The sequence below is a fragment of the Fukomys damarensis genome, unplaced genomic scaffold, assembly GCF_012274545.1.
Source record: "Fukomys damarensis isolate Sample0158 unplaced genomic scaffold, DMR_v1.0_HiC HiC_scaffold_20, whole genome shotgun sequence".
Taxonomy (NCBI): Eukaryota; Metazoa; Chordata; class Mammalia; order Rodentia; family Bathyergidae; genus Fukomys; species Fukomys damarensis.
The window spans coordinates 42,498,080-42,512,888 of NW_022900932.1; the positions used below are offsets into that span (position 1 = coordinate 42,498,080).

At 42.7% G+C, this 14,809-nt stretch overlaps 1 protein-coding gene across 5 annotated transcripts in view; it reads right to left on the reverse strand.

Moving 5' to 3' along the window:
• Positions 1–14,809, reverse strand: part of Myof (myoferlin) — a 142,582-nt gene that overhangs the window by 86,821 nt on the left and 40,952 nt on the right. For 4 of the 5 annotated variants that reach the window (XM_010632085.3, XM_010632082.3, XM_010632087.2 and 1 more), the window contains exons 6-13: positions 8,904–9,070; positions 8,241–8,369; positions 5,223–5,285; positions 5,088–5,138; positions 3,776–3,806; positions 3,171–3,286; positions 2,369–2,495; positions 961–1,064 (exon numbers count right to left, since the gene is read on the reverse strand). In XM_010632085.3, coding sequence (XP_010630387.1) covers positions 961–1,064; positions 2,369–2,495; positions 3,171–3,286; positions 3,776–3,806; positions 5,088–5,138; positions 5,223–5,285; positions 8,241–8,369; positions 8,904–9,070 — 788 coding nt within the window. The remainder of the gene's footprint in view (positions 1–960; positions 1,065–2,368; positions 2,496–3,170; positions 3,287–3,775; positions 3,807–5,087; positions 5,139–5,222; positions 5,286–8,240; positions 8,370–8,903; positions 9,071–14,809) is intronic. The other variant, XM_010632083.3, reaches the window with a different exon arrangement.

A 14,809-nucleotide genomic window follows, 5' to 3' on the forward strand; every position in this document is an offset into this window, starting at 1 on the left:
TGACAGAAATTGGACTAAGTCTTCTAGGTTGCACATGAACCTGCAGAGAACATTAACTGTCCTACATGCTCATTTCTACACTGTTAGAGCATGGGACAGTATTTGGTACTTAGCAGGCTAACAATTATTTCTTCTCAAGTTAATTAATCCTCTCAAAGGTCCTACAAGATTAGTACTAACCATATTTATAGTTTTGACAATGGAAATTTAGAGGTTATGGAAAATGTCTGCCTGTTGAGTGAAGTGAAGCCTGAATTTAAGTGACAGGTGAGAGGTTTTCCACCACACCTTTAATGACCATTCTAGGAAATAGCATCCAGTAATATGTGTATGGTTTGTTAAATCCTGCTTTCATAAGTAAATGGCCCAAACACATGGAGGAGACTAGCTTTTCATGGCTACAACTGTCCAAGGTTGTGTTTTCATTTTGAGGAATAAAACACCCTGCTTTGGCTGCCTCTCCAGTGGTCACAGGGCCCTTACACCGAGTCTCCCAGCTTCTCCCAGGAGATGAGGCTGAGGCGTCCTCGCCCAACTCTCCAGTTTGGTCTGCTCCCTGGGGCAAGGCAGGTGAGAATCACGCCAGGAGGGAGCAGCTGGAAGTTGTCGGAGTGGGCTGGGGTGCGCAGCCTATTATATTTAGCAGGGATGTTTGTGTCTGGCTTGCCTAAGATTAAGATAATGCTAGAACCTGGGACATAATCCCGATGATTCAGTGGTAGCTTTTGACACTAATCTTTCAAAAGGCCGAATTTTCTAATTTGAGTCCTGCATACTTTTCTAAAATAAAGCTGTGGAGAAGTCTGGTGTGTTCATATTCAGGTAATATGTGCTCCTACAGAGCAGTATGCTCATCGGGGGGCTATGTGAACAAAAAGTAAGCAGGCATTTGCTCCAAGGAAAGCACAGAGTTTTAAGTATTTACTCTAAGAGGCATCAGCGCTTAGATCACATACAAACCTTTTTTCCAGCAAAAGAAACTTCTACAAAAGGGTCCACGAGGTTTTTCTTATCAGCAGTGCCACCAAATATTTCCTTTACCGTCTGTGAGAAGGCGTCATCCACTGGAAAGTAATATGTCATAAAGCAAAAATAAAATTCAGTTCTCTTAGAAGAATGGTAAATATTCAGCAAAATTTAAAACTGTCTTCTACACATGAAAGCAGGTAAGCAAGAATTATTCTCCTCAGCAACAAGAAATAGTAGGTGAAATTCTTTTTTGTCCTATGTAAGAGAGAGGGAGAGAGAAAAAAAATGTCTTTTCCCCACAAAATTTTGAAAACAATAGCAGCACCTTAAAAACTAAAACAATAAATTATCGTGTTCCTAACTGATCCTTTGTGGAAGAAGAAAGTAGAATTTAAAAGTCAGAGCCAATTCTCCAATTCAAGCATGGTTTCAATTTGGAAAAGGAGCCTCAGGACAAAATAAAATAGGCCCAGTCCTACATTTTAGAGAAATTCAAGAAAATGTGTCATACTCATAAATAGCAATTGTAACACACTGAACCCAGTACAGACATAGGTCTCTCTGCTTTAAAAAATTCCAAAGTAGATAGAGATCAATTGAACAAGTCAATATAGGAAGCATAATATGAAGTTGAATTTACTTTATTAAAAGAGAGGAACACCATATGGTGAAGCATTCTAGGATCTTGAAAAAAAAAGAGAGAGAGACATTTTCTGAGGAATAGCAGCAAATCTTGAAAAGTTTCACAGTCTGTTCTGTGGGGAGATGGAGAAAGATCTATGTCCCAGAGTACAGCAGGAGGCAAAGGGCCCAGGCAGGGCAGACACGATGCTGGGCCACCAGCAGTGGCGAGGGAGTAGCTAATTAGTCCCTTTACATGGGATAGCTGCAAGCCATTCCCTTAAACGTGTCCAGTCTCTCACTGCAAATATCTTATGCTACAACAGGGGTTGTATTATAAGATCATACAAATAGACTTCTAGTCACTAGGACTTCATTGCTCTTTGTTTGGTTATTTTTAATAGTCTAATAGAAAACACATTTATTTGATGACAAAATTTTACATTTTCATTTGGGACAAAGAGAAATTGGAAATGCTGACTGCTCACCTCTCTTTAGTATTCTCTCGAAGAAAAAGACATAGAACATGGATGGAAGAAAGGATAGAGCAGAATAGCCCAAAGGCTGGTAAGTATTCAAGAAGGAACAAGGATCAGCAATCAACTGGCTTCCCCAGGAGCCTGCTCAGGAAGCTTCCCATGGGGCTAGATGAATGAAAATAAATCCATGAAGTCCTTTCAGAAGAAAAACCTATGGCAGGGAGCATCAGAGTATGATTTTAACACATCTCATCAAGCAGATAACTGATAATCTAGTGCAAAACTAAATCAATACATACTTTGGGGGATATCCTCAGCTCGGTAGATTTTTAGCATGAAGGTCACCCACCGGAGGGCAATGCCAGCTGGGAGTAACAAATTGCTCTCCACATCATCACTGTCATTATCAAGATCTTGTTTCTCAGGCTATTGGAGACACATGATTAAAATTATACACGTACCAAAGGAGCACCCGAGAAAAAAAAAAACCCCAGCTGATGCTTGTAAAATGAAACCAACTGAAACTGCTTCCATTAGGATTTTCTGTGTTTGGAGCTTGAGAATCTCTTTCGACTTCATAACTGCTGTACAAGGTCAATGCTTATATGTTTCTGTGTCCTTCTGTAGTCTTATGAATATCAAATAGGAAAGAGGGGGAAAGAGGGAGAGGGAGAGGGAGAGAGGGAGAGAGAGACACAGACAGAGACAGAGAGAGCACATCTTGATGTGCTTCTAATTTCTCTCTGGTCAGTTATTATTCCCCAGTTTACTGCCCAAATTCCCAGAATAATCACAAACCCTTTAGGGAACAATGCCCAATTGTATAAATAAGCCATGCCCTATAGACAGAATCAGTCTTTTTAATAATGCAAGAAGTAATAAAACACATACACTTTCTGGATTACTCACTCCTAGACACCGGGAATAAGTGGGCTAGAATATGATCTGTGATGAAGCCTAGAGCATCTTTTTGAGAATAGGAGGAATTGGAGGGCTGAGGGTGACTGACTGGATGGAAGCTGTGTTCCCTTTCACAACTAGTGGTGCTCACTTGATTGCTTTTTGTGAAAAGAGTAAAAAGTACAGTGTTTACGGACTCACAGGAGGCTCATCTCCAGTTCCCAGGACAAACATGCTGACTTTCATGTAACCTTTAGCGCCTGAGCTAGCATCTTCAGGGTCATTGAGAAGAAGCCATTTTCTCATGACAGCATGACCTGAAACAAAGGAGCAAAAGGACAGAGACACTCCAAAGCCGTGCTTGTGGGGCTGTGATTTCAACTGCTCTAAGACCAGTAGATGTGTCTCTGGAAACTTCATATGGGCAGAACAAACTCCCCAGAAAAATCTGTGTATTATTTTCCTCTGTTCTGCATTCTTTTCCCCTTTCCTTTTCTACCCTTTGGTCCCAGTATGACTCAAACAAAAGTCTCTAAGCTTTATTTACTGACTTTATAATCCCTTCTTGATAAGGTAAAAATTATCCTCACAAAACATAGAAATTACTTGAAATGTCAAGATAAAGTAAACATTCACATTAAGCTACTGTCATTCATTTTAACCAAGCATTCTCTCCCAACAAGAAAATAATTTTTTAATCCTTTGACTTTGATTCCTTGACCTCTGAATTTTTCTTGATTCCTAGAATCAGGATAAGAAGAAATGAACTTGAGGCTTCAAATGAATGGAGGTGAACAATTACTTACCAGGTTCATCATAAACAAATCCAACGTCAATCTGGGAAAAAGAAAGTAGTTTAAGTAAAAAATTAGTTCTATCACTTCAAAGAAAGCATCATTATTCTATTTAAATACAGTGCCCTTATTAGCAATGTGAAATAGCAAGAAAAGGACCAAAGGTGTAGGGACAGTGAGAAGGATAGGGAAAGATGAATAAGGGAAAAGGCAAACAAATATGAGAAAATGTACAAATGGAATTAAAGTGTTTGAAGGTGGGGAGGAGAGGAGGGGGTGAAGGGAGGGTGGGGACAAGGGGAAAAAAATGAGAACCAAGACCTGGCATGTAAAGGTACAAGATCCCAGTAATGAATGTAACTGTACTGCTACCTAGAATGTACCAATAAATTCAATTAAAAAAATAAATACAGTGCCCTTGACTTGACTTAAATCTCTCCAACTAGACTTGAATTTCCATCTTACTCTCTCCATCTCCAGAGCACTGCCTGATGTGTGGAACACCGACAACCCCGGACAATCACTACTGGATGAATGGCCTAATCTTGGAGCTAGAACAGGCCATGAAAATAGGGGTGACCAGCTTGTCTCGGTTTGCCTGAGCCTTTCTTAGTTTTAGCACTGAGAATCTGAAGCTAACTGGGACCATTAACTACCCTACAGAAACTCATGTGGTTCAATCTTCTACCTAGTACTCCTGCTCCTCCAACTATTGCTATTGCTAATATTACTGCAGTCATTGATTGGGCATCTCAGTGTGTCAGGTGCTGTGCTATGTTCTTTACACACACAGATCTATCTGACTCAGATCATCCTTCAGGACTTTTCGTGACTGAGCTTTCTTCCTTCCAGAGGCAGCTGCTCATTTCTCAGAGAACTGCTGAGAAGGAGCCAACCAAGTCTATTTATCCGTTAATTCCAGTGTGAATTTCTTAGAAAAGCATGCTGACTCTCTTGCCTGCTTTGCCTTTCCTTTCACACTCTGGATTTACAACTGGCTTTATTGAAGGAGGCTTGGGGTCACTGGTAAGGGTTTCTTGCCAGTTAAGCACCCCTTCCCTTTGAAGCAGTAGGCTTGCTTCTGCCCATAGAGGAAAGGCTGGCAACAGCTTCAGGGCAACTTGCTTTGCACTATTAATTGTGATATTTTAGAAGAAGATAAGAACCAGGTAGCCCTCTGCAAGGATCATGGTGTTGACCCCTTATATATGACCCTAAGATGTCACCAAGACAAGTACTCCTGGACCTGGACATGAATCAGCTTCTCTCTTATGAAAGTTCTGATCTTTATGTAAGTTGAATGAAGCAGATTGTTGTTTCCTACCTTAAATTCTCCCATCAAACAATCTGCTCGCAAAGAATGGGAATTATAAACCTGAAGGAAAGAAAAACAATGAAAGGCTGACTATCTTTGCCTGGCAGTTAGTGAGCCTGCCTTTCCTACTCATACTCCTCTTACCCGGATGCTGATGATCTCATCCATCAATTCGGAAGGGGTCATATGAACATTGTAGAAAAATAACTGTGAAAACAATAAAGAACACATTTAAATGTTAGCAGGGAATTCAGGGTTAGTGGGAATCTGGTGTTATAATAGCAGGAGACTCTTGTAAAACAAAACAACAACAACAACAAAAACAGGACAAGCTGGCTGTGGTGGTGCACACCTGTAATCCCAGCTCCTGGGAGGCTGAGGCAGGATGACTGTGCTAAGTTCAAGGCCAGACTGGGCAACATAACATGTTCAAGGCAGCCTGAACTGCATAGTGAGTCTTTGTCTCCAAACAAACAAACAAAAAAGTACAAAACACACTCAAAAAAGGTTTGATCATGTGAACACACTGCAGGCTTGTAGAAAAGGGCCCAGAGCTTAAACTTCATGGTAAACCCACTGCTGCATGTTAGAAAAAGGAAGAAGACAGAAGTAATAGATATTCTATTTATTTAACTAGATAAAGTTGTTTGGGATTAGATATTTGTTAGCTAAATGAAATAAGGATCTAAGGTCATTTCATGTTGCTACTCTTACTAAAATATGTCCTTAGGGCTGATGCAAGCCAAAGTATTCATTTAATTCACTAACATTTTTAGCTCTATCAACTTCGTCTAGTGATTCCAATTTTACTTTTTCAAACAAATCAGCTTAAAGGAAAACTTTGTCCATTAGATTATGTTAATGCCTTCCAGAGTCAATTTTAACACATTACAAGAGCTAAGTTTAAGAAGGTTGATTTTTGGGAGATTGATATTAGGTATAGAGAGATAGTACCATGTCCAGTGAGTGTTAACCCCAAAAGAAAAGCACTTATTCAAAAGAAAATACTTTACTCCAATTTCTAACTTAGAAATATTTCAAATCTACAGGCAAGTTGAGAGAAAGATAAAATAAACACCATCTTTTACCTAAGTTTACCAACTGTTACCCTTTTAGAACATTTGCTCCACCTTCCTCTATTTTCAACTAAACTACTTCAAAGTAATTCTGGATACCACAATTCACCCTTTCAAAATACATCTGTATATATGTCCTAAGACCAAGGACATCTTCCTATATAATCACGATCCTGTTATTGTAGCCAAGAACTTTGACATCTAATAAACACAGTGAATTTTTAAATTTCTCCATTTGTTCCAGAAAAAGGCTCTTGATATTCTTTTTTGAAAAAAATCTGGAATTCATGCAAAGATTATAAAGCATTTAGTTGTTGTACCTCTGCATTTCTTTTTATCTAGAATAGCACTATTGACTTTTTTGTTTGCTTGTTGTTTCTTGATTTTCCTATGGAGTCTAGCTATTTTGTAAAGCACCTGCACTCTAGATTTGTGTAAATGTTTCCTCACTGATTCAATTAGCCATGTAATAGCACATGACACAGAGTGATTGCTGATGACTTCTGTGATGTCACATCAACATATCCTTGTCATTTCATTTCATTATTGGTTATATCAAGTTCAATCTCTTGGGGTAGAAGATGAATATAAACTAGAAATTTTTTCAGTACTTTCTTTTAGGGACTTATGAATTAATCTGTTCAGAAGTCCAATAATTTGATTTCCCCTTTTGCTAAGTGATATGATATCAAAACAACAAAACAATTCATTAAAATGGGACAATTCTGAGGAAGGTGGAGATTCTTTTTTTTTTTTTTTTGGTACCAAGAATCAAACTTGCTTGGGTTTGTAAGGCAGGCAGCAGAACCACTGAGCTAAATCCCCAGCCCCGGTGGAGATTCTTGCTGTGCTCCCCAGAGTGACCACAAACCTTGCATCATAACTGTGTTCCCTGACACCTGGCAGGGTCCGGGTCATTTGGCACCCTGTCTTCCAATGTGAATCTCCTCAGTGTTCCCAAAAGACCCTCTCAGGTGCCCACTTCAGGGTGTGAGCTTTTATACAACCTAGGTGTACGCCATTGCCTGTGAATCATTTAAGGAGAAGGAGAGGTGACCAGACAATAGGACCACCTACAAAGCTTACAAAGGATGAGAAACAGGAACATAGAACAGAAGAAACCAGTTTCTTTTGTGAATGGAGACTGGGAAAAAGGATGGGATTAGAAGCTAAAAGGAAGGAAGAGAAGCCACGAGCGAAAAAACCTGGACTCAGAGAACACAGCATAAGGCCCAGGGCCCAAGGAATCTCAGAAATGTGTCCCCATGGCAGAGAAAGACCAAACTCAGAATAACTCCCCAGGCTTATCACTCCTGTTCACATCCCAGTCAAAGAACTTTGTGACATCTGAGATAATTGTCAAGGTATAATTTTTGAGAAGTGTCACAGAAGAGGTCAACAAAACCAGGCTGCATTCTGTCTTAAACCGGGGGTGGAGGGAACCCTGTTTGGGAAGGGTAGGAGAAAGGCAATAAGGGAAAAGAAAAAAAATGAGAAAATGAAAAAATGGAAATAAAGTGTTTGTAAATGGGCAGGGGAGGAGGGGGTGAAGGGAGGGCATGGTCAAGGGGATAAAAATGAGAACCAAGACCTGTCACGTAAAGGTACAAGATCCCAATAATGAATATAATTGCACTGTATACCTAACATGTACCAACAAACTCAAAAAAAGAAAAAAAAACAGTTTGCTCAAAATTGCTATTCTTTAATACATTTTTATAGCAAGTCAGTTTTAATATCTCTTAAACATAGAATGCATAGCCATACAGAGTCAAGCCCTAGAGACATTGTGTAACTAAAGCAAAATTAGATGTCAGTAACATATTGTGCTCTACTACTGGCGTGAAGGAACCCATTGGGGAAGTTGTTGTGAAAACATCAGAAAGCCACAGACCACTCAGAACCAGTGACAAAGCCGCCAGGTGATTTCAAGGCTCGGTGGTTCTTAACTCCATATGTTTAATCTGTCATTCTGCATCGTCGTTACCAGTTGTTTGCTCACAGACAGGCAGAGGTGGTGGGAGTTGGGGAGGTGCATGTGAACAGTACAGACTTCCCGAGAGGAGTTTGTGTTCTCCATCCTTACCTCATCAAAAAAGGGGTTGTTCCCCCTCTTGATTCTTGTTCGATGTGTCTGGCCACAGACGTGGACTTTGACCACAGGCTTTATGTTGTTGCCACTTAACTGCCGGCCCTCAATCACCCTGACGCGGATCTGCAAGTGCACAAAAGGTGTTGTTATGGGCCCTTCCTCAGCACGAGGTAGAAAAGTGTCCTCAGATGTCCCTTCAACTCTTTGACTCATAAAGCTGGCTGAAAGCAGGCTAAGGTTGCTGTGTAGTGCACTGGCGCTCAAGGCAAGATCATTCCTTAAGGTGGTCACTGGTCCACCTCCAGCCCTTTACCTGGTCTTCCTGAGCCCTGATCAACTGCCTACAGGGCTGTCTCTGAAGTCTAAGGCAGAGCTGCCCAGAGCGGGGGAAGATGCAGCATCTGCGATTCTATTCTTTGATTATCTCTAAAAGGAAGGAAGGTTTTAGTCTTATTCCTTGGAAGGACCTCATCTGACTAAATCTACTTCTGCATGCAGAACAACGAATGGGGATTTTGTGGGGTTCATTTCCTGACATCACTTTCTACCAGGTGGGCCACTGCCCAGAAGAACAGGTGTACCACAGCAGGACTGCACTTGTGGGGAGTCAGGCTGTGTGGTGACTGAATGGGATGCAGAGTCCCACGCTGTTTCTACCTGGAAGTCCTGTGGCTTGTTGGACAGCATCCGCCGGTTGTTCTTTCCCTTGGTAACTCTCCGAGCAAGCTGGGCTTCTGACGCCATCCCACCCGGCCCCCTGGGCCCAGGGGTTCTGACTGTACTGTCCAACCTGTCTTCACTGCTTTGGTCTTCTTCCTCTTCTTCTGAAAGAGAATTGAGTTAGAGATGGTCCTTCATCTGTCTGAACCCTCCGGCTTCCTGCACACAGAGACTTTGCCTGCAGTTACACTGCCAGTGTTCCCAAGTGAAGGGGATGCTCTTGGGGACACTGACTTGGGACTTGGTGCTCAGACACAGTTTCTTCAGAAAACACATCCGTGGTATATTGAGACACTTGTTCAGGCTATCTTCAAAGAGACGGAGAGAAATCAGAGGCCCCAGGGAGAGTGAGAGGAAGACAGGGACGTCAGCCATCAGCCTGGGGAGACGCGGACAGAGAGGGGAGGAGATGAAAAGCAACTCCGACTCTGCCAGCTCTTGCTGCAGGGGTCCTTTAGGCTGATTCACAAGTGTGATTGGCATGGGCTCCCTCCAATGATTGTCCTAATTCTCAAATGCAGAAAAGAAAACTCACCCCATTTTCTTGTCAAGCAGGCCTGGGTTGTCACTCGAACCCCCCACCCCCAGCTTCCTTTCAAAATAAGAGGAAAAAAAAGCTTTCCCTGCTCAGCACAGTGATGCCCCCCCAGTGCTATTTCAAATCTTTGGGGACCCTCTAAATGTCTCCTTTCTCTACGGAGTACTCCAGTGGCTCCTTCTCCACTGGGACCCTCCCTCTCCCTTCACTATGCACAAATCTTCCTTTCCAAAAATGAAAATGATTCAACTCTGCCTACTACCTCTCCCCTTTCTTTTATTCATAAACTCAAGCCTTAATTTTTTTTCTTAGAAAATGAAAGGATTGTACTGTTGATAACCTATACAATTTAAGGATGCCTAGAAGATTAACTGCCTTGTCCAGAAAATGCTAGCATTCATTCACTCTATCTTTGGATTCCAAATTCTTCCTTCAAAATGCAAAATCATGTAAGAGATTCAATTTCAACATCCAGTCACCTACAGGCATTCACACCCTGGTATGAATTAGTTTGACCAGACTACAGTGTATCACAGCTCTCTAAGGCTTTGGCTTTGGAGACACTCTGTCTGGCTTCAAAGCCAGTTCTGAGTTATGAGTCAAAATGAGTTTCTTCCCCTTTCTAAGATTCAGTTTCCTTGTTTGTAAAAAGGAAGAAATAATAGTATTCACCACAAGGCTAATATAAAGATAAATTTAATCTATGTAAAACACTTTAACACACTACCTGACATAAAGCAGCATCCAATAAATCAACTATTTTTTAAGTGTAGCTGAGCTGTGTCTTGGTTGGGATTTCAGAATATTCGGGATGCTGTAACAAAACACCATGGACCGGGTGATTTACACACAACACAAAGTTATTTCCTATAGTTCAGGAGGCTGGGAAGTCCAAAGTCAAGGTGGCAGCAGGTGTAGTGTCTGCTGAAGGCCCATATCCTGATTCACAGACATTATGGTCCCCTTTTAGAGACACTACTTTCTCCCTACTCTTTATGTGGTGAAGTCATGAAGGAGCTCTCCTGGACCTGTTATAAAGGCATTGACCATTTTCAGAGGAATTCCATACTCATGACCTAAGGGCCCCAAAGGCGTCATCTCCTAGTACCATCACACTGGGAGTCAGGAGTTGGGGATGGGACACAGATGACAGATGGGAGAGGTATTTCTGGAGCATGGAACACTTCTGAGAAGTGGTCAGTGAGCAGGGGGGAGCAATAGCGATAGAGTGAGGAGAGGTGAAGGAGGGCCCCTCAAATGTGCTACTTCATAGTGTAGCCCGGGGTGACTCATCCTCCGTGTCTTCCATGCATTCAGCTTAGCCTGTCCTTGCCTGGCTTTGGTTCTTCACAGGTTGACCTTGACCTCTTTGTACTAAGCCAAGAGCCCTCTCCACATGCGCATGCTGATCTTCCAGGGCTCTGGACCCTGGGTCCATGTGTACACCTTTGGATCATGGAAGCTGTCCTCCTCCTTGTCTGACCAAGCTCTTCGTGTCCCTCCTTGGGCCCCTTGGTCTTCTGTGCACTGCAGGAGCATGTGGCTTCCTGTTCCACCCTCTGCTTCCTGGCTCAGTGCTTTCTGGATCTGCTGTACATTTCCTCCAGGGCTTTACAGACCCACATGTTAAACCAGCAGGTATCTTACAGAACCTAGGTCTATGTTCTCCCTCATCTCATTTTTCAAACAGAAAAACTGAGATCCAAAAAGCTGAAGCCGTTGCCTCTGGGAGGTTATTAGGAGCTGAGCTAATCCCAGGCTCACTCTGCCTCACTGGTTAAAAACGGGGTCTCATCTCTGGTGCACGTGGGGGAAGGTCCATCTTCCTAATGCCACAACATCCATGTCCGCGTGCTGTGAGGACACCACAGAAGCCACACATGAGGAACAGCTACGTTGGACCTCTGTAAGGTGATTGGGGAGGGGCTTCTTCCTCCCTATTCTTAAAGAGGCTTCTAAAAAAGGCCTCTCAGGTTCCTGTCCCAGAACACCTGGATCCAGGCTCTGAGAGTAGCCCTTGAGAGAGACTGTTCCTTTCCTCCCTCAAGTCTCAGGTGAATCAACTGTGACCCAACAGACTTCCCCGCCTCCCACACTCTTCTCTCTGGTCCTTACCACAGTCTTGAAGTTGCTGGCTGGCCTGCATGCCTCCCCCATTCCCAGACATTCTTCAGATGCAGGGAACTGCCTGTCCTTCTTGGTAACTCCCCCAGGCCTTACTCAAATCCTGCATGGACAGGAGAATTACTGCACATTTTTCAGAAAAGAGCATTCAGACAGCTAATGGAGTGCTCCTCTCAACCCAGAACCAGCCTCAGCAAAGCCGTGAGGGCCAGCTCCCTTTCTGAAATCTATTCCAGACTGAGCAATGGTTGAAAAAGATGGCTTCATGGTCCTCCAAGCAGGTAAGGGGAGCACTCTTTGGTCACCCTGGGCCCAAGTGGGGCTTCCTCACTGGTGTGGATTGTTCTCCTTGGGGCTGGTGGCTGGTGAGGGCAGCAAACTGGAAAAAAGCAGGGGTAATCCTGCCCCTCTGCAGGGTCGACTCTGGACAAGCACTCATTCTGCTCAGGGATGCTCTAGAAACAGACTGCAGGTCATGAAGAACCCACTGCTTCTGAAAACACTGCTGCTACAAAGATGTTAGGCTGAAAAGCTGGAAGGGAGGAACCCACCTGTGCTATAGCCACAGCCAGAATCTGCCTCACAGCAAGAGGATATTTGCACAGGAAATCTCCCCTTCTTGTGAGGGCAGCTGCAGGGGACTAAACACTGTGACACTGAGTGTTACACCGAGAGAAAGGGGCCCGAGGCCCTGCTGAACACACCCCTCTGTGCAAGCTGTGGCATCACCAAAACATCAGTGGCTGCGCTGGCACGCCCTGCCCCAGAGAGCCAGGCAGCTTTGGTCCACAGCCAAGTGAATCTACAAAGAATGACTCTTTAATCACCATGAGGGCATTTCAAAGCTGGGAGCCACTGACTGCATAGAAATCAGCCGGTTATAACAGCTTCCGAGGGCTGGCATAGTAAAGTCCTGCAAACTGGCTCAAAACAATAGAAATTTACTCTTTGCCAGTTTCAAATTCTAGAAGTCCAAAACAAAGACACAGGCAAGAACATGCTCCCTCCAAATCCCCCAGGGACAAACCCCTCCCTGGCCTCTTCCTAATTAGTCCTTTCTGGCGATCCGTAGCATGCCTTGGCTTGTAGCTATACTGTATTACTCAAATCTCTGTTTCTGTAGTGACAGACCCTCTCCTTCCCCGCCTGTGTGTCACTGGCTCTTCTAATTAAGGACACCAGTTATAAGATAGAAAGCCTATTCTAATCTAGTGTCTAACCTCATCTTAGCTGATTACATATGCGAAGATCCTATTTCCAAATAATGTAACATTCTTAAGTTCCACGTAGACATGAATTTTTGAGGGACATTATTCAGCCCATTAAAGAGGCCATTTTTCTGAGTGTTTCAAACTTTTACAGTTTGCATTGTTACCCCAGCCACACAGGCAGCCTCAGCCTATTGACCACACATCTCTCTGCCCTTGCTTCCTTCATGCCTCTACTTTTCTCCTAACCATGTAAGATTCCATAGTTCAACACAGATCTCTCCATTCACCCTGTGGTCCCTTCCTTTCTCTTACTTTACTGTATTCACTTATTCATTCAACTCCTCACTTACTCCACCTCTGTAACCAGGCAGCTGAACTGGACTGAGAACACACACCTTCCTGACCAGTCTTTGTTTAATGTTATGATCATACAGCTCAAGTGGATTCACAGGAATGCTTTGATCAGCCTACCACAATTCCAAAGCATCTGTCTCAACACTTTCCTGGGTCCTGATCTGAGATGATTGATAATTAGCCAACAAGGTCTAATCACTTCATCTTTCCCAACTCCCATTTATTTTTTAACTCTGAAAGTGTCTAACATTTATCTTCTCGTTATCTGTTAATGACTTTGCTTCCTATTTTGTCGAGATAACAGATGGTCAGATGAGAATTTCCATATCCTTCCAACTTCAAATCAACCACTTCCAAATCTCTCTGATTCCAACACTTGTTACATCTATGTTTCCTGCCTTGAGACCAACCAGTCGCAAAGAATTTGTCTCCTTGGTTATTCAAAGATTTCACTTCAGCGGTATCTGTTTCTGTATCTACTCATGAATTTTCCCCTTTCTACTGGATCATTCCCAAAAATATAAATATTGCTTTTAATTTCTCACCCATACACACATTTTCCTTGACTCCATAGTGGACCCAAATAGTTATTATTTCATTTTTTTCCACCCCTGTTAACAGCAAACTTCTCAGAATAATGTTTACTCACATTCTCCACTTTCTCTCCTCTGATTTTCTCTTGAACCCTCTCTGGCCAGGTCCTCACCCCACCTCTCCACCAAAACTACATTTGTTAAGGCCATCAAAGGCACCAGGAAATCCAACTGTCCAGTCTCAAATTCTCTCACTCAAATGCTCTATGGCATTTTTTATTTAATGTCTGAGGCACTTTCTGCTCTTTATTTCAGACTATTAAACCAGTGGTCCATCCTGACACCAGTAATGTCAAGTGATCATCACCTACCTTCTTACTTGCATATGAACTTTGGCTTTGATCAGGGCATTTTAATAGGAGGGGATCTTACACATTATTTAACATAATTATCTAATGTTTTAAGTAAGGAATTTGAGGATCAGAGAGATTAAACGACAGCTGGTTGGTGAAGCCAATGCTCAAATTCAGATCAGTTGACTCACTATTATTCAGGGTCTTCGTGTTCCTCTGTAGTTGTGACAAACTTCACAATGCCCTTATGCAAACACCATTCTGTTTCCCCAAAACTTACAGTGTTAATTATTCAAACCCTATCAAGTTTGAACATACCAACACAGACTTGTTCTTTGCTGAATGCCAGTAACTCCTTAGGTGATCCTTACTTGGTTACGACTGATGCTCTAATTAACACCTAGGAATGGCTCTAGCACAGCTCCAGCAACTTAACAAAACAAGTATGCAATTCCTGAGACTCTTCCTGGAAGATCTATAGCAATATGCCTGAGAACTGCCCCTGTCTGAGTCACTTGTGACAGTGACTTTCCTATGTAGCTTCTGTTTGCCCACTGCAGGGCAGAAGACTTGGCAGGACAAGGACACCTTATGTAGCCACATTTGCCTGTGCTGTCCCCATGACCTTTCTTACATGGACCAACTTCTCTCCTTCTTTCAGGCTCCCATTCTCCTCTCCTTTAATACTCTTCCCTTACAAGCAGAAGAGAGAATAATATGGTTGTCATCA